Below are 23,670 nucleotides of genomic sequence, written 5' to 3'. Positions count from 1 at the left end.
GCAAGGTAATTATGTACGGTAATCGGGCAGGTAATCGGGTACAGTAATTGGGTACGGTAATCGGGCACAGTAATTAGGTACAGTAATCGGGCAAGGTAATCGGGCAAGGTAATCGGGTACGGTAATCGGGCAAGGTAATCGGGTAGGTAATCGGGTACGGTAATCGGGCAAGGTAATTAGATACGTAATCGGGTACAGTAATCGGGTACGGTAATTGGGCAAGGTAATTAGGTATGGTAATCAGGCAAGGTGATTGGGCACAGTAATTAGGTACAGTAATCGGGCAAGGTAATTAGGTACGGTAATCGGGTACAGTAATCGGGCAAGGTAATCGGGTACTGTAATCGGGCACGGTATTCGGGCAAGGTAATCGGGTACAGTAGTTAGGTACAGTATTCGGGTACGGTAATAGGGCAAAGTAATTAGGTACAGTAATCGGGTACGGTAATCGGGCAATGTAATTGGATACGGTAATTGTGTACGGTAATTAGGTACAGTAATTGGGTACAGTAATTGGGTATAGTAATCAGGTACGATAATTAGGTGCGGTAATCGGGTACAGTAATCTGGCAAAGTAATCTGGTACAGTAATTAGGAACGGTAATTGGGTACAGTAATCTGGCACGGTAATAGGATACGGTAATCGGGTACGGTAAATAGGCACAGTAATCGGGTATGGTAATCGGTATGGTAGTTAGGTATGGTAATCGGGTACAGTAGTCTGGCAAAGTAGGCACGGAAATTGGGTACTAGTATGGTAATCGGGAACAGTAATCAGCCACAGTAGTCGGGAACTGTAATCGGGTACAGTAATCAGTTATGGTAATTAGGTACAGTAATCGGGCAAAGTAATAGGGTACAGTAATTAGGTATGGTAATTAGGTACGGTACACTGATTAGGTACGGCAATTAGGTACAATAATCGGGCAAAGTAATTAGGTACGGTAATCAGGTACAGTAATTAGGTACGGAATCAGGTATAGTGATTAGGTGCGGCAATTTGGTAAGTAATCGGGCAAAGTAATTAGGTACGATAATCGGGTATGGTAATTAGGTGCAGTACACTGATTAGGTACGGCAATTAGGTACAATAATCGGGCAAAGTAATTAGGTACGGTAATCGGGTACAGTAATTAGGTACGGTAATCAGGTATAGTGATTAGGTGCAGCAATTAGGTACAGTTTCTACCTTGCGGCGCTAACCGGGTGGTAATCAGCAGTGTACGCACTAACTATTACTGCCTGGTTAACATGTGAGACCTTACTGCTAATTCAATGGGTGGTGGTAAGGTCTCAGGATCAAAATGGACAGGCGCAATTTTTATTTTGCGCGCAAATCTAGCTAAATGTGATTCTACGCAGATCCATATGCAACCCGAGAAGGGGTGTGGCTATAGGAGGGGCATGGGTGGGTCAGGGGTGTTCCAAAGAATTATCCACAATGTTATAGAATTTAGGGGCTGTGTGTCCAAGTTGTGCACCAGGATTTACACCAGCTTTCAGTTGGTGTAAGACCTTGTGCCCAAAGTCGGGTGCTGGAATACACACTACGGGCCAAATTGTATAAATGGTGCCTTAAAATCAGCACCAAAAAAAACACACGGTTAGCGTCATTCTATAAACAATACCTAAATTTACACATAGTGTATAGAATATGCTCACGCGCTGTACTTGTGACCAAAATTTAGACGCACCTATTTAGACCACCCAAAACCAGACCTAAATACCTCTGTCTGAGTTAGACACAGATTAGGTGTATTCTATAATAGTGCGCATAGTTTTTTGAAATAGGCCTGCTATTTGTACAACATGGATTTGTCCAACTAAATTTTAGCTGAATATCGCTGAAAATACACACTAACCAGTTAAATCTAAAACTAATTCCAGTAGTGCCTCTGCTCTGGCCCCACCCCTTTCTTGCCTGGCCAACTTTGTGCTTTTTGTGTATTTAGAAGGTCAGATTATCCAGTCAGAAGGGTGTTCGTATAACCCAGGTACATTTAACCAATTTAGGGTTTTTTCTTCTGTTGTATAATCTCCTCCCTACATACCTAGTCTGGTCATTGCAGCCCTAAGCCATTTGGTCCATGTTCTGAAGATCTTTCCAAAATGCTGCAAGCATGATTCTATATTTGGCCACTAGGTGTCACCCTTATGAAAAAGCCACAGCTCCCTCCCTGAATGGGCTGTGAATACTGCTAACCAAGCTAATCCAGGGAACAGAAGGTCTGACTCAGGGACTGAATGTGAACCTCCATCAAGGCAGTGCATGGCTGACCTGAAAAATCTTCTTCACGCCCCCAGTCTTACTTGAATGCTTTTGCTCTACAACTTTCTAAAACTTTAATATTGCCCTTAAATTAGCAAATTATTTACATTAAAGTATATGTATGTTTCTGGGTTGTTGTTTTTTTTCACTAGTTCTCCGAGGACACGTTTCAGATGGATTCAGAATGACTATGCTCCAGTTTCTAATTCTTGGGCCATTGATAATGTATTCCTGGCAGCTGGGTGTCCCTGGATGTGTTCAGGCCATGGAATCTGTGATTCAGGTCACTGTGTGTAAGTGCTGAAATGTCTTCTACATGAAAATACCTCTCTACTCAAAGCTTCTTTCTAATTAACTCATATTTTTTCTTAACCTTTTCCAAAATATGATGGCTGGCAAATGGTTCAGGATTCAGTGTTCTCTCTCTCTCTCTCTCTCTCTCTCTCTCTCTCTCCCTCTCTCCCTCTCTCCCTCTCCCCCCCCCCACCCCCCTTTCTGAGCCCAGATCCCTGGGCTTCCCATACATACAAAGCCTGTCTCTACTTCTGGAACTAAGGACCTGGTACTGGTCCTTAAGACTTGTGTTATCAGAAGAACACTAAGGGGGTAATTCTCCATAGATATGTGCACTAAGCTTCAGCTGTATAACAGTAATTGTGCAAGCAATTGCCATTAAAGAATACTAAAGTAAGTTCACCGTCATGCATCTAACTTTAGATCTGAGCACCTACGCCAACTCAATGGCTGATATAAATGCTCATGCCAAACTGTAGGCAGGTAGGCATATACCAGGAAATTCTATATATGGCAACTAGAGTTACGCACACAAATTTGGCTGTGCTACTGCCGCCAATTTGCACAGGTAACTTGAGTAACAAGCCAATCAGTGCCGATAATTGGACACTAACAAGCAATTATCAACAATTGGCAATAATTAGAATTTACATGCATAACTTGCTTAGCATATTCTATAAAGTGATGCGTGTAAATTGTAATGCGTGGATCTGAAAAAGGAGTGTGGCTATGGGAGGCGCACCGGCGGGTCATGGGCATTCCTAAAAATTTACATGCAATGTTATAGAATGCACCTGATCTGCGCCTAAATTAGGCGTGAGAATTTATACCAGGTTTTAGTTGGTGTAAATAAGATGCGCCTAGATTTTAGTCACAGGAATGGCCACTAGGCTTATTCTATAATCCACACCTAACCTTTGGTGAACTTTATAGGTTCATTTTTGATGCTGATTTTTAAGGCGCCATATATAGAATCTAGCCCATAACTGTGCATGCAAGCTCCTGACCCACCCATGCCCCTCTTAAGTCTATACCCCCTTGCAGTTGCATGCGATAGGTTTTGCATGCGCAATTTGTAGAATCCCAACTCAGTGCAGTTATGCAAATAACTGATAATTACTGCCAATTAGTGCAAATTAACACCAATCATATCGATAATAGGTCATTAATACCAATTAGCAGCTAATTATCATATTAAATTACATGCATAACTGACAATATTCTATAACAAGCTTGCACAACTTTTCACACTAAACATAAAATTGTGCACACAAGTTTATAGAATTAGTGGGTAAGAGTCTTCATGTTTTTACTAGCCAATAATAAACAAAACATATATATTTGTAGTGAATAGCTGGCCTAATAGAGTCCAGTGTTGGAATCATCCTGTCCCAGTAGAGTGCAGAGTTGGAATCAGTCCAGTGTCATTTTGAAGAGACCTCAAAGCCTTCACTATATTGCAACCAGCTTTTATTTTTCCTTAATAAAAATCTCTCTGTTGCACAGTGCATCCTTTCAGAGTCCTTCAATGTCAAATCAAAGCCTTCACACTGACAGCAGTAAAGGAATGGGAGAAATAAAAAGAGACCATCAGATTGACATCCAAAAGCACTTATATGATCAACATCAGGCACTTTTAGAATTTGCCACTAGGGAACAGATAAGTTTTGTCCACTTAAGTCAACATGCTGCCAAAATTTATCACCATAAAGTGAGGAATCATCAGGACATTCCATGGCGGGGCCAAATTCAGATGCTATCAAATAACTTTACCTTTATAAGTGGACTGTATAAATTACAGTTCTCATTATAAATGGATAATTTATATCTTTGAGGGGTCCTTTTACTAAGGTGCATTGAAAAATGGCCTGCTCTAGTGTAGGCACGTGTTTTGAGTGTGCACAGACCAATTTTTCAGCGCAGCTGTAAAAAATGCCTTTTTTGGTGGTGCCGAAAATGGATGTGCGTCAAAATGAAAATTGGTACGCATCCATTTTGGGTCTGAGACCTTACCACCACCCACTCAGTTAGCGGTAAGGTCTCACGCGCTAACCGGGTGGTAATTGTCAATGTGAGTAGAATGCCGATTACCGCCTGGTTAGCACCATGCGCTGGAAAACATATTTTCTGGCACACGTAGTGGACGCGTATAAAAAATGAAATTACCACCCGGGCCACGCAGTTGCTGGGTGGTAGTTTGAATTGGCGTGCGCTGGGCACACATAGGCGCCTACACAGCTTAGTAAAAGGACCACTAAGTTTGGGACAACATATCAATGGTACAACTTATATAAGTACATAAGTACTGCCATACTGGGAAAGACCAAAGGTCCATCAAGCCCAGCATCCTGTATCCAACAGTGGCCAATCCAGGTCACAAATACCTGGCAAGATCCCAAAAATGTACAAAACATTTTATACTGCTTATCCCAGAAATAGTGGATTTTCCCCAAGTCCATTTTAATAATGGTCTATGAACTTTTCCTTTAGGAAGCCGTCCAAACCTTTTTAAAACTCCGCTAAGCTAACCGCCTTTACCACATTCTCTGGCAACAAATTCCACAGTTTAATTACACGTTGAGCGAAGAAAAATTTTCTCCGATTCGTTTTAAATTTACTACATTGTAGCTTCATTGCATGATGTGCTAGCTGAAATTCTACATAAAAATATCAAGATGTCTTTATGAGGCAGTCATCCCACTGAATATTGCCCCTCCTCAATGTTTTTAGGCATCAGCAAAAAGACAGATTATCCCTGGAAAAATACTATAATCAGTAAAATAAATCCACATGTTCAAACCACCAAACAGAACTAGACCACACTTACCCTTGACATAATCAGTGCCCAAAGTGTGCTATTACGTTAAAAATTCCACAGTACATAAATGCAATACTGCTGACACTAATGGAGGGAGAAGGCAGAGGGAAGGGTCAGAATTGTACCTTTGAAAAGAACAGCTTGTAAGATTTGCATCTGTGGTTTCACAAGTTGCATGGTGTGATTCAGCTTACGAGACCTGGATTTGGGTCCCATATCCCGCAGGCATCAAAGTTGATATGTTTCCTAAACAAAACAGCGATATGTTACAGGTAATATCAAATATTAGGGAGGGGAGGGGATGAGGTGGGGGTGGGAAGGGTGGAGGGATTGATGTTTTCTGTTTTTGATGGTTTTTTTTCTTGTGTTTTATATGGTTATTGAGGTTGATTACGTAAGACTTAAGGACCCCCTTTTACCGAGGCGCTCATGTTTTTAGCGCGCACTAAAATTGTGGGCAGGCTAACCGTTAGAGACGACAGTGCATTCGTATGGGCGTCTGTAACGTTTAGCGTGCCCACAATTTTAGTACACGCTAAAAACATGAGCCCGCCTTAGTAAAAGGGGGGTCAAGGTTTTTTCAACAGGAGTTTAAGACTGCTACAGCAATTTTCACTTTGTTTTAGGCACTTTAAGATAGTTGTTATAAAGCGGGGATTGAATGGGTTGTAATTGGCATATGAAGTGATTTCTTCCTTCATCTTTTTACTTCACTCTACTTTTAGATAGTTTATGTTTACAATGAAGGGATAATGAAGGGGACAGATAAAGGCAGTGGTGTGCTGGAGCAGGCTCTCACAGGCTCTCAAGAGCCGGTTGTTAAGTTTTTAAGAATTTTGGGAGCCGGTTGTTAAAATAGGGCCCTCCATGGCTACTTTAACAACTGGCTCCCAAAATGTGGACTCGGGCCCCCTGCTGAATTCTCTTTTACTTTGCTGGTGGGGGATGCTGAGCCCTGCCAGCCAAGTAAATAGACTACTGCTGCTCCCCGCTCCTTGTTTCCAGCTCTGGGCAGCAGGCGGAGACTTCTCGAGCATGTGAGAGAAGTTCCAGCATGCTGCTCAGAGCAAGACTTTGGGAGCTGCCAGCAAAGGTATGCCTAGCGTGCCCGCACGAAGGGAGGAAGGAGAGAGAGGCAGGTGTTGCTCCCCCCCCCCCCCCCCCACCCACCCACCCCGGCCACCCCTAGCCCTTCCAACTGCAGAGCTGGCTGTGTCCGGAGAAAGAGCCTGTTGTTAAAAATTTACCAGCACACCCCTGGATAAAGGTATCAACTGTTAACTTTGATTTGCGATATGTTTTGTGTACTTCTTTCTTTCTTTTTATTATTATTATTATGTCATTCTGTTTGGAGATGTTGCAAGTAGATAGACTACAACTCATAGTGGGTTTTCTAGGGAGACCCTCATCTACCTTTTTGCTTCTGTCTATTTTTGTTTCTGTTGTAAAATTTCTTTGTTCAATTGAATGTTGAAAAAAAAAGTTGATATGTTTCGCGTGCGGTGTAAGGCATCTGATAGCCTAAAATTCAATCAATAATTTATCTTTAAGTAAACTTTCTTCCCGACCACTATAGTGGATATATGCTGCAAATGACTTCCGTGCTTAAAGTCGATCATAGGAAAATATATATTTTTTTCATTTTATTAGATTTATATCCCACAAACATCCAGATAGCAAATCAAGTTGTATGTGGCTTACAGGAGCTATAATAATGCCAAATATATAACATCAGAAATAGAATAGTATTAATATAACAGATTAAATTTCAATGTGGCAATTCTTGGAACGAGATCAGAAATAGCTTCTTCAGCATCTGTCCATCGATATGGATGTAAAAGCAGATTGTTACATTTTTTTTTAATTATTTTTATTCTTACTTTACTAAACTTGTAAGCATTGCCTTTTTCCATGAATGAAAATGTACTTGCAGGTGTGACAGAGGCTTTGGAGGTTCTTACTGTGTCCCTATTGCTCCTCTTCCCACTGTCCTGAAAGATGACTTCAACAGTAACCTGCACCCTGATCTCTGGCCTGAAGTCTATGGAGCAGAGAGAGGAAACCTCAATGGAGAAACAATGAAATCTGGAACTGCACTCATCTTTAAAGGGGTTGGGCCATATTTTAACTGAAATTTGCCTAGAATATGAACTGTGTAAAATCAGTCAGGTTGATATTCAAAGGGAGCTATGCATTGGTCTCCAGGTGACCAATTCATAACTCCCCTATCCATGTGTTTGCAAAAATGATATGGATAGCATCAGGCCATTTAAATCACTAAATGGCCTAATACAATCAGTATAATTGTGGGCCAGGATTGGAGGAGGCAGTGCACAAATTATCCATTTAGGAAAGAAGTGCTCAGCCAAGTCCTCGGGATAGACCTAGCCAGTCAGGTTTTCAGGATATCCTCAGTGAATATGCATGAGATAGATTTGTAGACATTGGAGGTAGTGCATGCAAATCTATCTCATGCATATTTGAGCATGCAACTTTATAGAATACCGACTAAGGGCAGTTGCACTCGCAACTTCTAATTGATGCCAACTAGCCCCAACAAAGGCCAATTACAGCCTATTATTGTTCATTCACACCAACTGGCAGCTCATTATTAAGTTATCTCTGAAAATGACCTCATTCTATAACTTGCGCATTACACACTAGCCACCATTTTGAGTGCAAAACATTTTAGAATTAGAGGGATAGTGTTGGTATAGTCACTGGTCAATCTGTATATACAGATAAGAGGCAATTCTATAAATGGGGGTATGCAGCTAGACGGTAATCCATTTCAAGCTGCAATAAGTGTGTACTAGCGCTTACTGCAGCTTAGCAAAAAGATCCCTTAATATGGAGACTGCACTGGCTGAAATCTGGCCCAATATTGCAATGTGTTTCTATGAGGATTCTGTATGTGTGTGATTTTTTTTTTTTCATTATTATTCATGCTTCTCTTACATTAATTTTTATTTTCTTATATTTTTTAATCAATTCATTCATCTATTATGTATTCAACAGTAGTTACTTTTTTTTAACTGCTTTATTTGTCATCATTTGTAACTACTTTCCCTCTCCAATACACACTTCTGTACACATGTACATACATACGTGGTGTCCAGAAAAATCAGGACTTCCAACATTTTTCCAAATAACCCAAAAACAATTGTGCTACTATTAAAAAATATATATTACTATTATTGGCATGTGTTACTGCAAGATGCTGTAAAGTGCTGTAAAAACTACAAGATCCCTGTTTTCAAAATGACATCATTCAAGAAGTTACCATTAAAATCTGTTTTAGCAAAATGGTGTTTACCGAAGAAGATAAAATTGCAAATAAATTTTTGCAACAAAATAAGGCATACAGCACAAAGCATTTGCTTAGGGAGTTTCCTAATAAAGGCTGGACTAATGTATTTTCAAAGGTCATACTAAACCCCCCTACCGCCTCCCCCTCCCCGCCCATTCACTAAGCCACGTGGCAATGCCGACACAGCCCATTCAAAGTGAACGGGTTGTGTCGGCATGAGCGCACAGCAGCTGCTAGCATGGCTTAGTAAACAGGTGGATAAACGTTTAAACAATTACAAAGTATTGTGAAAATATGTAAGGGTTTCGTTTTTTTCCGAACACCATGTACATATTACATATCTTCTTGTTAACGACCCAAGTAGTTTTCTAAAGATGTGAAAATTGGGCAAAAAGATTTTAAAAGTCAACCAACTCTGTCTACCAAGTCAGACGTAATAGTACTGATTCAAACTATGAAAATTAATTACTTATTTTTAATTTTAGGAGGGGCTGAGGATGCTTGTTTCAAGAGATTTAGACTGCACGCATACTCTGTACATCCAGTTTTCATTCAAATTCATAGCAAAAGGTAAAAGCACTGTTTGTTATTTATTCAGGAAGCTGCTTATATATCATAGTAAGAAATGATTCTGATATTAAGAAATCAGTTAGAATTACTGACTGCTAATTTATGCTAAATTGCAATGAACTCCCCATGAAATTTCACATAGTCAATATAATCCAGTGGTGTGGAGTGACATTAGAAAAAACCGTTCAGCTCAGAACATCACAAATGGACGTCCATCTCACGTGTATTTTAGAACAGGATACAACCTATTCATATGAGATGGACATCCATGTTCTGGAAACGTCCAGCATGAACATCTATTTTACAAACTGAAAAGCCCAAATTATGAACAGGGCGAACCAAGGGACATAGATGTGGCAAAATAGGAAAATTCATTTATTAATTGGCCACAGAGCATGCAGAGCAGAGGGATAGCTTAATGGTTACAGCAGTGGCCTGAGAATCAAGGGACCCAGGTTCAAAGCCCACTTCAACAGTTTGTGGGGTTTTTTTTTAACTTGTGAGCCCTCCAGGAACAGAAACATACCTACTGTATCTAAATTTACACCAATTCAATACCCTTCAGGCTTGCAGGTGTCTTATATTTTCAAGTATAGTAGGTATTTTTCTGTCCCTGGAGGGCTCATAAAACTGAAGTGGGATTTGAACCTGGGGCCCTTGGCTCTCAGCCCACTGCACTATCCATTAGGCTACTCCTCAGACCCGCATATTGCTCTGTTAAGAATGTCTGTAATACCTGAAGCTGTAATACAGTTTGGTATCCCTTGCAAGTTTCACATTCAGGGGAGAGGGAGGGGGACAGCAACCACTGGGGAATCAAGGAGGTGTCGTGCCTTAATCTCTCCAGTGGACAGCTGCTCAATCAGACCACTTTTCTTTAACCTGGACATGACAAGTACCCGGTCAAAATAACAATGTCCATCTTTTTAGACTTCGAGATCCCTTCCCCTGTGATTGGAGCTCGCTGTCTATATTTGGGCCCTCCCTAGTTCTACCTAAAACATGCCCAGATCACACACCCTTGCCATATGGATGTACTGCTGTGTTAGATGTACATATCCTAAGTTTGAAAAATTGGGATATGGATGTCCATGCAATATGGACAACTAAATACCAGTTTTCAGACCTCTAAAACAAGAATAGAGCTTCTAAAATAACCACCATAGTCAAAGACTTCCCTATGAAGAAAGACTAAGGAGGCTAGGGTTATACAGCTTGGAGAAGAGACGGCTGAGGGGAGACATGATAGAGGTATATAAAATAATGAGTGGAGTGGAACAGGTGGATGTGAAGCGTCTGTTCACGCTTTCCAAAATACTAGGACTAGGGGGCATGCGATGAAACTACAGTGTAGTAAATTTAAAACAAATCGGAGAAAATTTTTCTTCACCCAACGTGTAATTAAACTCTGGAATTCGTTGCCGGAGAAAGTGGTGAAGGCGGTTAGCTTAGCAGAGTTTAAAAAGGGGTTGGACGGATTCCTAAAGGACAAGTCCATAAACCGCTACTAAACGGACTTGGAAAAAAATCCAAAATTCCAGGAATAACATGTATAGAATGTTTGTATGTTTGGGAAGCTTGCCAGGTGCCCTTGGCCTGGATTGGCCGCTGTCGTGGACAGGATGCTGGGCTCGATGGACCCTTGGTCTTTTCCCAGTATGGCATTACTTATGTACTTATGTACTTATGTATATAAAGATTCAGGTCTGCAGTCATTCTGTATGATATAAACATCCATCCTGCTAGACATGCCACAACTGTAGCCATATCCACCTTTGCAACTAAAATCGACTTACCGTATATGAAATAACTCTTTGGTTCTGCTACAAGGAGTCAAGGTCCTCACTGAGCTTGAATCCCATGAGATTAAGATCTCAGAGAAGCAGTCTTGTACTGTAGTTTGTTGACCTATAACATTTTGCGACATTCTCCGCTAACACTGGTTGTTTTTAGGCTTTTCTCTAGAAGGTATACTGAATGTGGAACTAAGTAGAATTAGGAAGCTGAATTTGGAAGCAAGGTCCTTTTTATTTTGGCGCTGCGACTGTACCAATAGCGTCTGTAGAAACTCAGGCAAGTGGCAGCAAATGTTGGCAACAGCTGTAGTAAGGACAAGAGGTTGACAGAGCCTAGTGGGCAGATTGGCAGAGGAAGCTTTGAAAGGAAAATCACAAATGAACTAGTACACTGAAACTGGCAGCAGAGTCCCATAACTGAAAGATGAATGAATGTGATGAATTACAAATGCAGAAGCAAGCATTGGAGGACAGAGGAGGAGGCAGCAGGTGGCATTTGGCAGAAGCAGAGACCACAAAAGTCTCCAAGCTGAGTCAGACCATCGTGGCACTAAGACAAGAAGGTAGGCAGGCAGGCAGGCAGGCAGCCATGAAAAGCAGCAATTGTATACAATAACCCCTGGATTCTATAAAGGTTGTTAGAATCAACCACACACTATAGTGAGGTGAGAACTCTTAACAAAAGCTGAATAATATACAAAATGTAATGTTCTCAGAAAACAATAGAAGCAAAGCCATCAAACTACAGAAGATCAACTGATGAGGAAGGAAAAAGCCTCAAAGAGCTTCCAGGGATAATACATGGCTTTCTTTAATGGCTGAAACAATTCATCATTGGCATAAAAAACATTTCCTCCACCAGTTTAGTAAATGTCTCTACAAACAATATTGTAACTTGATGCTGAAAAAAACTTTTACTTAGCTTCACACGTCTTTATTGTCATTTAATTGATGTGCCAAGTCACAGAGAGCCTTCATCCAGCGCCAAAAACCAACGTTGGCCACCATTTTGTCAGCAGCTTCAGGGTCAATGGCTGCTTCTAGGTGTGGGACACAAATTTTCAGGCTAAATAACATGATTGAAGAAACGCTATAATAGAAAGAAAGACGCTCAGTAAAATGTTTGGGGTCACACAATATGGCGGCAAGCTCCGCCCACTGGCTTCAGCCCACAGAATGGGCTAGAGAGGCTCATGCCATCTCCTGTCATAAAACTTACATGACCCCAATCCACCCCTGGACTGCCTGGCACTGACCAGATAGTGCCACAGGAGTCTGTCCAGATATTCAGTGGCACTATCTCAGGTAAGTGTAGCTGAAAATCCAGATATGACCCAGTGAGCAGCACTTTTTCAGGTGGGATTCTCTGCTACCCGGCTAAGTGCTGCTAAATATCGACCCCAGTGTTTAAGTATTTTGAAGTGGGCCTTATAAATGATGTATTACAGCAACAAGAGTATGCAAAAAAAAAAAGGCATTGTGGAGATTTAATCTATACTTGAACCAGTGCACAATGCAAGATAGGATACTGTTCAAAATGTTTTGTGCCAGAAATGAAAATTATACTAGGATTAGTCTAAGCTATAATATTGCAGGGAAACTGAGATATACAGTGAACTAATGTAGAGTGCTCACAGAAAGTATATGTAAACTTGTTATAAACAAATGCATCACAATGTCAAAAGAAAGCTATTTCTCTCTCTGTAATAAAAGTAAAGGAAACCATTTGCAGAGCTATAAATATGAACATAGCCTATATTAAGATGCTGTATGTATTACCTCATTTACTGTGGTACTGTGCTTGTTTGCAGGTACCCCGGAAAGGTCTCATTCCATCTTGCTCCAGTTCTCCAGCAATGGCGGCATCACCTGGCATCTTATTGATGAATTTTACTTCACGCAGACTACGGATCTTCTTTTCATCAATGTCCCTTTGCCGCACACAGCACAAACCAATGCAACTCGATTCAGGCTCTGGCAACCTTACCACAATGGTAATGGAAAGCAAACATTTTCCTTTTCGAATATAATAGCAAATTAGAGGCTGGCAAACGAGGAACATTTGACTCATCCAATCTTCCCAACTACCCTGCCTATACTACAGTAGCTTAGGATATTGCCCAGCTGTCAACCGTACAGGATTGACTCCGCTTACTTTGTTAGCTGTGGCCAGCATCATTCTTTTTTTTTTTTTGTTACATTTGTACCCCACGCTTTCCCACTCATGGTAGGCTCAATGCGGCTTACATGGGGCAATGGAGGGTTAAGTGACTTGCCCAGAGTCACAAGGAGCTGCCTGTGCCTGAAGTGGGAATTGAACTCAGTTCTTCAGTTCCCCAGGACCAGAGTCCACCACCCTAACCACTAGGCCACTCCTCCTCCAAGGAATACTTGTGTACTTCTGGAAGTGCTTTTGTTTGTTTGTTGCAGGGCCCTGTTTACAAAGGCACGCCAGTGTTTTTAGCACATGCTAAAAAATTAGCATGTGTAACTGTGTAGATGCCCATAATATTCCTATGGGCATCTATATGGTTAAAGTTCGCTCACTTTTAGCATGCACTAAAAATGCGAGCGCGCCTTTGTAAACAGGGCCCTCAATGTCCTTTAACTGGTCAGTCAGGAATAATTCAAGAATGCTTATTGATTAGCTGATTTCTTCACACCTTAAAAATCATCATGCTAACCACTGTGCAAAGAATTGGCCCAGTTAATGACACATAATAAGCTGATTACACTTTATCCTATTCTGCTCATGCCTTTCCATGCAGCAAAACTCTTCATTCTTGTTACTTTGACAGTTTATTTGTTTTGTTAAAATCTTCTTAGGTAAAAAAGAAGAAATATGGATTATTGATGATTTTATCATTGATGGAAATAGCCTGAAGAACCCTGTTATTCTTTTTGATACGTTTGACTTTGGACCTAAGGAGGAAAATTGGTTTTTCTATCCTGGTGGCAACATCGGGCTGTATTGTCCATATTCTTCTAAGGGAGCTCCGTAAGTATTCAAGTTTCAGCAAACCTCTCCAAGTACAGAAAGAGACCAGAATGAGAAGGCTTCAGATGTAAATTTATGTTGATATGACATCTGCAGTTACTGCTCAGCAAGTTTGGCATCTGAAACACCTTTCATATGCCTTTCTGTTTTTCTTTGTGTTTGTTTGTTTTTGTACTAGCGAGGAAGATTCAGCAATGGTCTTTGTTTCAAACGAGGTTGGAGAGCATTCCATCGCCACAAGAGATCTGGATGTGAATGAGAACACTATAATTCAGTTTGAGGTAGCCCCTACTTCCTCCTCCTCCAATGACCACCTCTACTTGTATTTCTGGACAGCCTGGGTCTTTCACAGTTTTCATGTTAGGCCAGTGCTTCTCAACCCAGTCCTGGAGGCACACCTAGAACATCAGGTTTTCAAGACATCCACAATGATGATGATGATGAGATAGATTTCCATGCATTGCCTCCTTGGTATGTAAATCTATTCCATGCATATTCATTACAGATATCCTGAAAACCTGATGAGACTAGGTGTGCCTCAAGAACTGGGTTGAAAGGCAACTAGAGCATTGTAAACAAAGAGAAATGAAAAGGGAATAAAGGAAATCAAAAGACATGAAAAAAGGTTTGTAAAGTGATTCTGTTATTAAAGTTTATTAAAAGTTTAGGTGATATTTAAATGTGAGGTGCAAACAATATCCGTTTTTTGTTTATTAGTTTGTCCTAATGGCAAATGTTCTTTGTGTTGTGATTTGACCTTAAAATAACCCTCTTCAATATGCTTTTCAGCATATCCTCTGTGTTCAAATCTGTTTCTCGTTATAACCAATTTCTCTTGCAGCCCTTATAATGACATATCACAGCTCTTTCTTTATTTATTTAAAAATTTCTAACAAAACCAACATACACAATTAAAATAAAACTAATATATAAATAAACAAAATATTACAGTATTCCAGCTGATCAGCAAATAATATCAATTCCATGTGTGTTCAAATAGGTAAGTTTTCAATAATTTAACAAATTGAACCCTGCTACTACATAGGCTCAGGTAACCTGGCAATCTGTTCCAAATTTGTGGTCTTGCTATTGAAAAAGCTGATTTCCATGCATTGGCATATTGCCAAAAATGCTCTATTACACATGCCAAAAATTTCACAATCTCAGATCGCAAAGATCTGGATGGCTAATACACCTGAATTACACGTCCTATATAATAATTCTCAGCTCCAATGTTCTGTGCCTGGCTTGAAGCAACATTCTGAGGTGGTCTGCTGTGTAGATCAGATGACGTCAGATGCATTATGACGTCACACGACACCTCCAACATTCTGTGCCTGGAATGAAGCCACATTCTGAGGAGGTTTGCTAGGCTGTGTTAGCTCAGTGTCACACACAGACTCTCTCTCTCTCTCTCTCTCACACACACACACACACACTCACAGTCTTTTGCTCTCTGTGTGTCACTGTCACACACACACACACACACACACACACACACTCTGTCTCTCTGTCACACCCACTCTCTCACACACACATGCACTCTGTCTCACTACACACCCCTGTGCTTCTGCAAGGGCTTGCCGCAAGGAGGAGGATTTGGAGACGCACACACACACACACACACACACACACACAATAAAACCTTGCTAGCGCAAGGTTAAAACAGAAACGGGCCTTTTTTACTGGTTTTAAATATTGCGGAATACAACTTGAATGCAATGCTTGATGAATTAAACCTATGACTGTGTACTGAACCCTCTTTCTCATACTACTGTTGACAGTGCCCTCCTTGATGTAAACACTTTCTTGATGTTTTCCATAAATTCTCTTTTCATTAAATCCAGACATTTTCCCTCAAAGAGCATGGAAAACCTATGGATATATTTTAGTCAATAGTTTTTATGTGCTTTTTTAATTTTAAGATTTGCTTTTGTGAAATAATGTTGGCTTGGAACTCTTTGTGTCAAGATCAATGTAGGATGTACCACGGACAGCTCCTCGGCAGACCCTGTCAGACTGGAGTTCTCTCGAGATTTTGGAGCGACATGGCACCTGCTTCTTCCGCTGTGTTACAGCAGCAGCAGCCATCTCAGTGCCCTGTGTTCCACAGAGTACCACCCCAGCAGTACTTATTATACTGGAACCACCCGGGGCTGGCGGAGAGAGGTCATTCACTTTGGAAAACTCCACCTGTGTGGGTATGTCTCCAGCCCGCAGAAATTCTGCCATCCCTTTCCATGTCTGTTTGGCTTTTCCTTTATGATATGTAGAGGGCAATTTTATAATGTCAACTAGACTGAGAGGGCAAGAAGGCACCTATTTGTAATCTATTTTATAAAGACACTTTTTTTTTTTAAATGTCACACAAGTCCTGTAGAAATCAAGCCGGCGATTCTCAGTGAGGTCTGGTTTTCAGGATAACCGCCATGAATATTTATCAGATGCATCTGCATGCCCATATTTTAAGAACAAGAGTAATTTTTAGTATAGGTTGGTTACTCTGAAAGCCAGACTTGTTTGTGGTACTTTATATATGAAATCGAGAACCTGATCTTGATAATCCTTAAAAATATGCAAGTTAATACAGGGTGACATGTTAATATTAATGTGAATGTATTTTATGAAGCCTCAGTGCTAATCATTTTCCAGATTCTGTTAATTGTACCTCCAGCGCATTACTCTTCAGTATGCTACTTAGTGGCCCTTTTACTAAAATGTGGTTTTTGCACTGGCTTTTACTTTAACAGCAAAAATTAATGCACAGCAAGTGCAAAGGCTGTGCACTGTTTGAGGTGTGCCCGGCATGTCCCTTGCAGTTATCACACAGCAAAGTTTGTTACCATGCACTAAATTTATTTGCAGTTAATGTCGATGCACTTAATACTCCTTCATACACAAGTGACAGCATAGGTTAAGTTCCATGCAGTGACTGCACTCGAAGGGCCAGATTTAGTAAATAGCGCCCACAATTAGGTGCTGTTATGATCTGTGCTAAGATAGTGTTCTGTAAAGGTCACTCTGTGCAGAGTGCCCATTACAGAATATTAGCTTGGTGCACGTCTCACACCAAACTTTGAGTGCACACACTTACGCCTGCCAAAATCTGGTGTAAATGCTCGCGCCCAACTGATGGCAGGAGTGCAAATCCAGGTATTCTATAACATTGCACCTAATTTCTGGGAACGCCACTGACCCACCCATGCTCCTCCAATGGCCATGCTCCCTTTAGAGTTGCTGGCTATGAAATTTAGGCACTCGTGTTATAGACTTAGGGCAGGGGCGTACCTACGTGGGGCCACGGGGGCCTGGGCCCCAGTAGATTTGGTATTGGCCCCCCTGCCAATGACCCTCTTGACCCCCCTCCTGCCAACCCTCCCCCGCTGTCGCCATGGGCTACCTTTGCTGGCAGGGGACCCCAACTCCCGCCAGCCGAGGTCCTCTTGCTTTCCGCGCAAGGCTTTGTTCTGTTTCTGACGTCCTGCACGTTGGCAGGGATTGAGGTCCCTCGCCAGCAAAGGTAGGCGACGATGGCTGTGGCAGCAGGTGAGGGTTGGCTTCGGGAGGGGGGTTGAGAGGGTCGTCGGCAGGGGGGAGCAAAGTTGGTGGTGGCGGCGGCGGCGGGTCGGCAATGGCGGGGGGGGGGGTCGGTGGCACCGGGGGGGGGGGGCTAAAATGTGCCCCCTCACCTGGGCTCTGGACCCCCCCTCCCGCTGAAGTCTGGCTACACCCCTGGACTAGGGTATAGGGCAGATCCGCGTGTGTTTCTTAATTACTTTCAATTAAGTGCCTGCTAGCTTCAATAATTGATTGTTAGTTGCTTAATTGACTAATTAGTTTATACGTGGATCTGAGATCTGTGTCTAAATATGGGTGCCAAAATTTGGACAACCTATACAGAATGCCAGTTCTCACACCTTAACATGGCATGCAGTTAAGGGTTAATTCTATGTTAATAGATCCCAATAAATAAATATATAATAGCAATTGCACACACAAGCATTATTATAGAATTGGTGCTTACTGTGCAGCCTGTAGAGAATTACCCCCATGTGCAAATTAGCGCATGCTGTCATGTCAGCATCATAACAGTTATCATGCTCATGCACTAACACCATGCGCTAATTTGCACTTTAGTAAAAGGGCCCCTTACTCTTTTATTTTCTGATGAACTCTGAAGAACCTCTCTTGGGAAGAAGTTTGATATAGACAAAAAAAAGAAAAAAAATAGGAGGCTAATTGTGGAAAATGTGCATCTTTTTGACAGCTCTGTAAGGTTCAGATGGTACCAAGGGTTTTATCGTTCTGGCGCTCAGCCAGTGACATGGGCCATTGATAACGTGTACATAGGCCCACAGTGTGAGGAGATGTGCAGTGGACATGGCAGCTGCATGAACGGAACCAAGTGCATTTGTGATCCCAGATATTCAGGTCCTACCTGCAAAATAAGCACCAGGAACCCTGACTTCCTCAAGGATGACTTTGAAGGTAATTCTCTTATTACTCAGTACATCAGAAGATAGATTATTTGTGTGGGAGGCAATTGTATAACAGCATGCCACCGTTTAGATGCCATATTATCCCAGGTAGCGAGCCAGTTACAAAGAACAGCATACCTACTTTATATGGCACCTGGGGCAGGGAGGAGCACCCCCCACCCCCGGGGCAGCGCATCCCCATCCTCCAAGCAAGGGGGTATGCAGAGCAAATGCGCGCTGTCGGCTCTGCTGGTCCCCCGCCCCCCTCAGATGTCAACTTCCTGTTTCAGGGCAGGGGACCAGCAGAACCGACAGTGTGCGACTGGTCCGCGCACCCCTTGCTGCCAGCACCTGGGGCGGACTGCCCCCACCCCGCCCTAGGTACGTTAGAGAGTGTCCTTACAGAATACTAGCGTAAAGCCGCATCAGCACACCAAAATTTTAGCATGCACGTTTACGACAGTTCTGTTACTCACTTAAATGTTCACGCCTAAATGCAACGTTTGCATGCCTAATTTACAGTATTCTGTAAGTTGCTCCGCCTATTCCCTGCATATACCCCTCCCCTATGAATGCCCCTCTCTCAATTATGTGCTATGCCATTTTAGCATGTAATTAACCCTCCGTTGCCCCAGGTACAATACCTAGATTGTGAGCTCTCTAGGGACAGAGAAAGTACCTGCCTATAACAAATGTAAGTTAATTTGGTTGTACCACAGAAAGGCACTATATCAAGCATCTAATCTAATGGTTCCCAAGCCTTATCCTGGAGGCACCCCAGCCAGTCGGGTTTTCAGGATATCCACAATGAATATTCATGAAATAGATTTGCATGAGGTGGAGGCAGTGCATACAAATCTCTGTTATGAATATTCATTGTGGATATCCTGAAAACTTGACTGGCTGGGATGCATCCAGGATCGAGCTTGGGAACCACAGATCTAATCTAAAGCCATACACACCTTTTTTTGTGAGCAGTCTGGGGGCGAAGCCAGCACTTATGTGATTAAATGCCAATATTCAGCCCTTAACCATCTAAATTAAGCAGCCAAACCGGACCACGTAAAACTCAGTCCTTTCTTTATCCAGTTTCACTTAGACGGTTAAGTGCTGAATATCACACTTAGGGGCCCTTTTACTAAGCCGCATAGGTGTGTATGCGCATCCTACATGTGTCAATTGACGCGCACCCACTATGCACCCTGGAAAATTTCTGGTGCGCGGCGCTAACCGGGCGGTAATCAACATTCTACGCGCGCTGATGATTACCACCCAGTTCATGCGTGAGACTTTACCATTAGGTCAATGGGTGGTGGTAGGGTCTCAGGCCCAAAATGGATGCGTGCCAACTTTTATTTTGCCGCACACCCATTTTTGGCTTTTTTTAAAAAGGCCTTTTATGCAGGTGTGCTGAAAATGGACCTGCACGCATCCAATACATACATCTACACCAGTGCAGGCCACTTTTTGGCACACCTTAGTAAATTTAAAACAAATCAGAGAAAATGTTTCTTCACCCAACGTGTAATTAAACTCTGGAATTCATTGCCGGAGAACGTGGTGAAGACGGTTAGCTTAGCAGAGTTTAAAAAGGGGTTAGACAGTTTCCTAAAGGATAAGTCCATAAACCACTACTAAATGGATTTGAGAAAAATCCACAATTCTAGGAATAACATGTATAGAATGTTTGTACATTTGGGAAGCTCGCCAGGTGCCCTTGGCCTGGATTGGCCGCTGTCGTGGACAGGATGCTGGGCTCGATGGACCCTTGGTCTTTTCTCAGTGTGGCATTACTTATGTACTTATGTCCTCTACTTGGCTCACTTTTATTACATAGAGCAGTGATTTAACCTATTGTGATGTCATAGTGGCTCATTCCACCAATAAGAGCCAACCTCATTAGTGATGTCACAATGGCTTGATTGTATAGAATGTTTGTACGTTTGGGAAGCTCGCCAGGTGCCCTTGGCCTGGATTGGCCGCTGTCGTGGACAGGATGCTGGGCTCGATGGACCCTTGGTCTTTTCTCAGTGTGGCATTACTTATGTACTTATGTAAGACCTCTTAACCACATAAGAGATAGCCGGCCTCACAAATCTGGATATTCAATATTAGTGTTTGGTCATGCTCTAGTCTTGAATATTGGAGAATAAAGACGGTGGCAGCTAAAAAAAAAACACTCAGCATCACCAGCTAAATATTTACCCCATAGTAACTGCAATAAGATTGCTTTGTCTTGAAATCGGGCTTTATAGGCATAACCTTGTATGCAAATCTAACAGAAGAGTGCAAATTCCACTGTCTATTTAGACACATGGAGACCCAGATACAAGGCTTCAGAAGGGAGAGTAGTGCATGGCCTAGATTTGTTTTGGTTTTCATCTACTGTTTGGAATTAATGACCTTTTACAGTCTATTGAGAATCCAGAATGTGGTAGTCATAAATCTCTGTATGGAAATGTTGTGGTCCTGAAAGGTTGTAAAAGTCATGCAATGTGCATATTATAATAAAGAGAGAGTCCCAAGGCAGCTAATGCTGCCGGTGGATAACTGCATCCAAATTTAAACATCCCAAGTTAATGGCAAAGACATCTAAGAAAATGGCAAGGACTCTGTAATCAAGCAGTAACACACGCTGCCAAAGGCTTTAACACAAATTATGAAAGCAACACTAATATCTTTTATTGCTATATATATTATGCATGCATTTTTATTTACGGTAACTACCATTTAATGTCCTCTAGCTCTCAATATAGATTGAGTGGTAGAAATATTTAATTTTCTCTGTGTTGCTAATTACTGGTGTGAGACTACAAAAATCACTTATTGGATTGATTTGGAAATCCTTGTATATAATCCACAGCATTAAGACCTCTTAAATAACAATAAATGACATTAAGATCCTATTTAATAGGGGGTCCGTTGGAACATTTGAAGATAATTTTATCTTTGGCTGCATAAGTGGATGTGGCTGGTGTACATTCAGTACAAAAGGGAACAATTTTATAAGGGAAAATGCATGAATACTTTTCCATATAAAATAATCACTTATATATGCAATCAGCAGCAAAAATATGATGCATAATATATCTGTTTGTGCCTGCTCCAGAGCAGGCATGAACATACACATGCATTTCTGCTGATTATACATGTATTCATTTGCATTTTGTAAAGTATACATATAAACAAAAACTCCACTCAGCTGTGCCCACCCCTGACCACTATAATTATGCATAAATGTATGTATGGGACCACTGACTACATCTGCTTTTATATACATATATGGTGGCAAATTTTATAAAATGCTCTTTTTATATGTAATCCCTGATTTTACATGTGGAAAATCATTTATAAAATTACCTGTTCATCAAACACAATTTACGTGAGGAAAACCACTAATTCAGATTCTTTCTAACAGTAAAATACCAGATCATGCTTCTACATCAACCCATATAAGGTCTGAATTCTTCCTAAAACTGCTTTTCTCTTCACCAACTACCTTTCTGTCTTTGGGAAAGCAGTCTAAGACAAGAAGCACATATTTTTGTTTTTCGTGATACGTCCCATGTGGGATAGATAGATAGATAGATAGATAGATAGATAGATAGATAGATAGATAGATAGATAGAATAGTTAGTAAGTTAGTTAGTTATAAATGTAAATGTTTCACCTATTCCCTGGGATTGTATTTATGGCGCCTTAATTTCTGCACGGAAATCAAAGCGTATTCTATAACAATGCGGGTAACTCAATTGGTAAACTAGCTAATCAACACTGTTAATTGGATGTTAAGCAATTTTCAGCACTAATTGGCATTTATTAAGATTTACGTGCACAACTTGCTAAGCTTATTCTATAATGTGGTGCGCTTAAATTCTAAGTCGCATAGTTGAAAAGGAGGCATGGCTATAGGCGGGGTATGGGGGGTTTCTAAAATCTATGCACATTGTTATAGAATACACCCACTCATTTAGGCATTGGGATTTACACCAAGTAAAACATGGCCTAAATGACCGTGGCTAAATTTGGTCGTGTGGAGAAGCACTTGACGTGTTCTATATACCCACATGGAAATTTAAGCCTATACAGAATACGCTAAGGCGTTTTTTTCCATGCGGAATTTTCAGGTACCATATATGGAATCTAGCCCTTTACATCAGATTCTGATGTCATTGACATTATTTAAACCTTGACAATTTTTTTGAGCAGGCTGTTTTTTAGTGTAAGGTTACTATACAACACTTCGAAAAATGGCTCCATAGACCCTATTATGATATTGATGTGCAAAAAAATCCCATAAAAAACACTCTGGGACATTTGAGCAGTTCGATCTAGAAATTAAGACTCTGAAATGAAATTGGAGCAGCTGCCTTGTGTGAGAGTAGACATAATTCATAGCAAACTGGAATAGCTTGAAAACTATTCTAAGAGGATAACTTGGGATTTATTCATTTTCCCACGTTATCTTCCACCTCCCCTGCAGAGATATTCCAGAAATGTGCGCTGGACATTTTGCGAATGCCATCAGAGGCCTTGCCTGCTAGTACTGTGGGTTGTTATTTGCCCAAGAAGAAAGAGGGTGAAATGAACATGAGAACATAAAAATAGTCCTACTGGGGCAGACCAACAGGCTCATTTTCGAAAGAGAAGGACGCCCATCTTTCGACACAAGTCAGGAGATGGGCGTCCTTCTCACAGGGTCACCCAAATCGGTATAATCAAAAGTGGATTTTGGGCGTCCCCAACTGCGGGACTTGGGCATACCTAACACATGGACGTCCTCGACCCATAATGGAAAACAAAGGCTGTCCCTGACGAGCACTTGGACGACTTTACCTGGTCCTGTTTTTCTTACAACCAAGGCACAAAAAGGTGCCTGAAATGACCAGGTGGCCACCGGAGAGAATCGGGGATGACCTCCCCTTACTCCCCCAGTGGTCACTAACTCCCTCCCACCCTTAAAAAAAAATCTTTAAAAATATTTTGTGCCAGCCTCTATGCCAGCCTCAAATGTCATACTCAGGTCCATCACAGCAGCATGCAGGTCCCTGGAGCAGTTTTAGTGAGTGCAGTGCACTTCAGGCAGGCGGACCCAGGCCCATCCCCCCCCATCTTTTGGTGGTAAATGTGAGCCCTC

At 41.6% G+C, this 23,670-nt stretch overlaps 1 protein-coding gene across 1 annotated transcript in view; it reads left to right on the top strand.

Moving 5' to 3' along the window:
• The window catches only part of RELN (reelin), a 568,089-nt gene that overhangs the window by 452,072 nt on the left and 92,347 nt on the right, over window positions 1-23,670 (top strand). The window contains exons 35-42 of the mRNA XM_030217170.1: window positions 2,422-2,562; window positions 7,315-7,492; window positions 9,177-9,261; window positions 12,869-13,051; window positions 13,884-14,055; window positions 14,234-14,336; window positions 16,027-16,256; window positions 18,323-18,543. Of these exons, the coding sequence (XP_030073030.1) occupies window positions 2,422-2,562; window positions 7,315-7,492; window positions 9,177-9,261; window positions 12,869-13,051; window positions 13,884-14,055; window positions 14,234-14,336; window positions 16,027-16,256; window positions 18,323-18,543 (1,313 nt within the window). The remainder of the gene's footprint in view (window positions 1-2,421; window positions 2,563-7,314; window positions 7,493-9,176; window positions 9,262-12,868; window positions 13,052-13,883; window positions 14,056-14,233; window positions 14,337-16,026; window positions 16,257-18,322; window positions 18,544-23,670) is intronic.

This window comes from Microcaecilia unicolor, chromosome 10 (genome assembly GCF_901765095.1).
Source record: "Microcaecilia unicolor chromosome 10, aMicUni1.1, whole genome shotgun sequence".
Taxonomy (NCBI): Eukaryota; Metazoa; Chordata; class Amphibia; order Gymnophiona; family Siphonopidae; genus Microcaecilia; species Microcaecilia unicolor.
The sequence above is the reverse complement of the archived record's forward strand: the minus strand, read 5'-3'. Positions and strand labels throughout refer to the sequence as shown.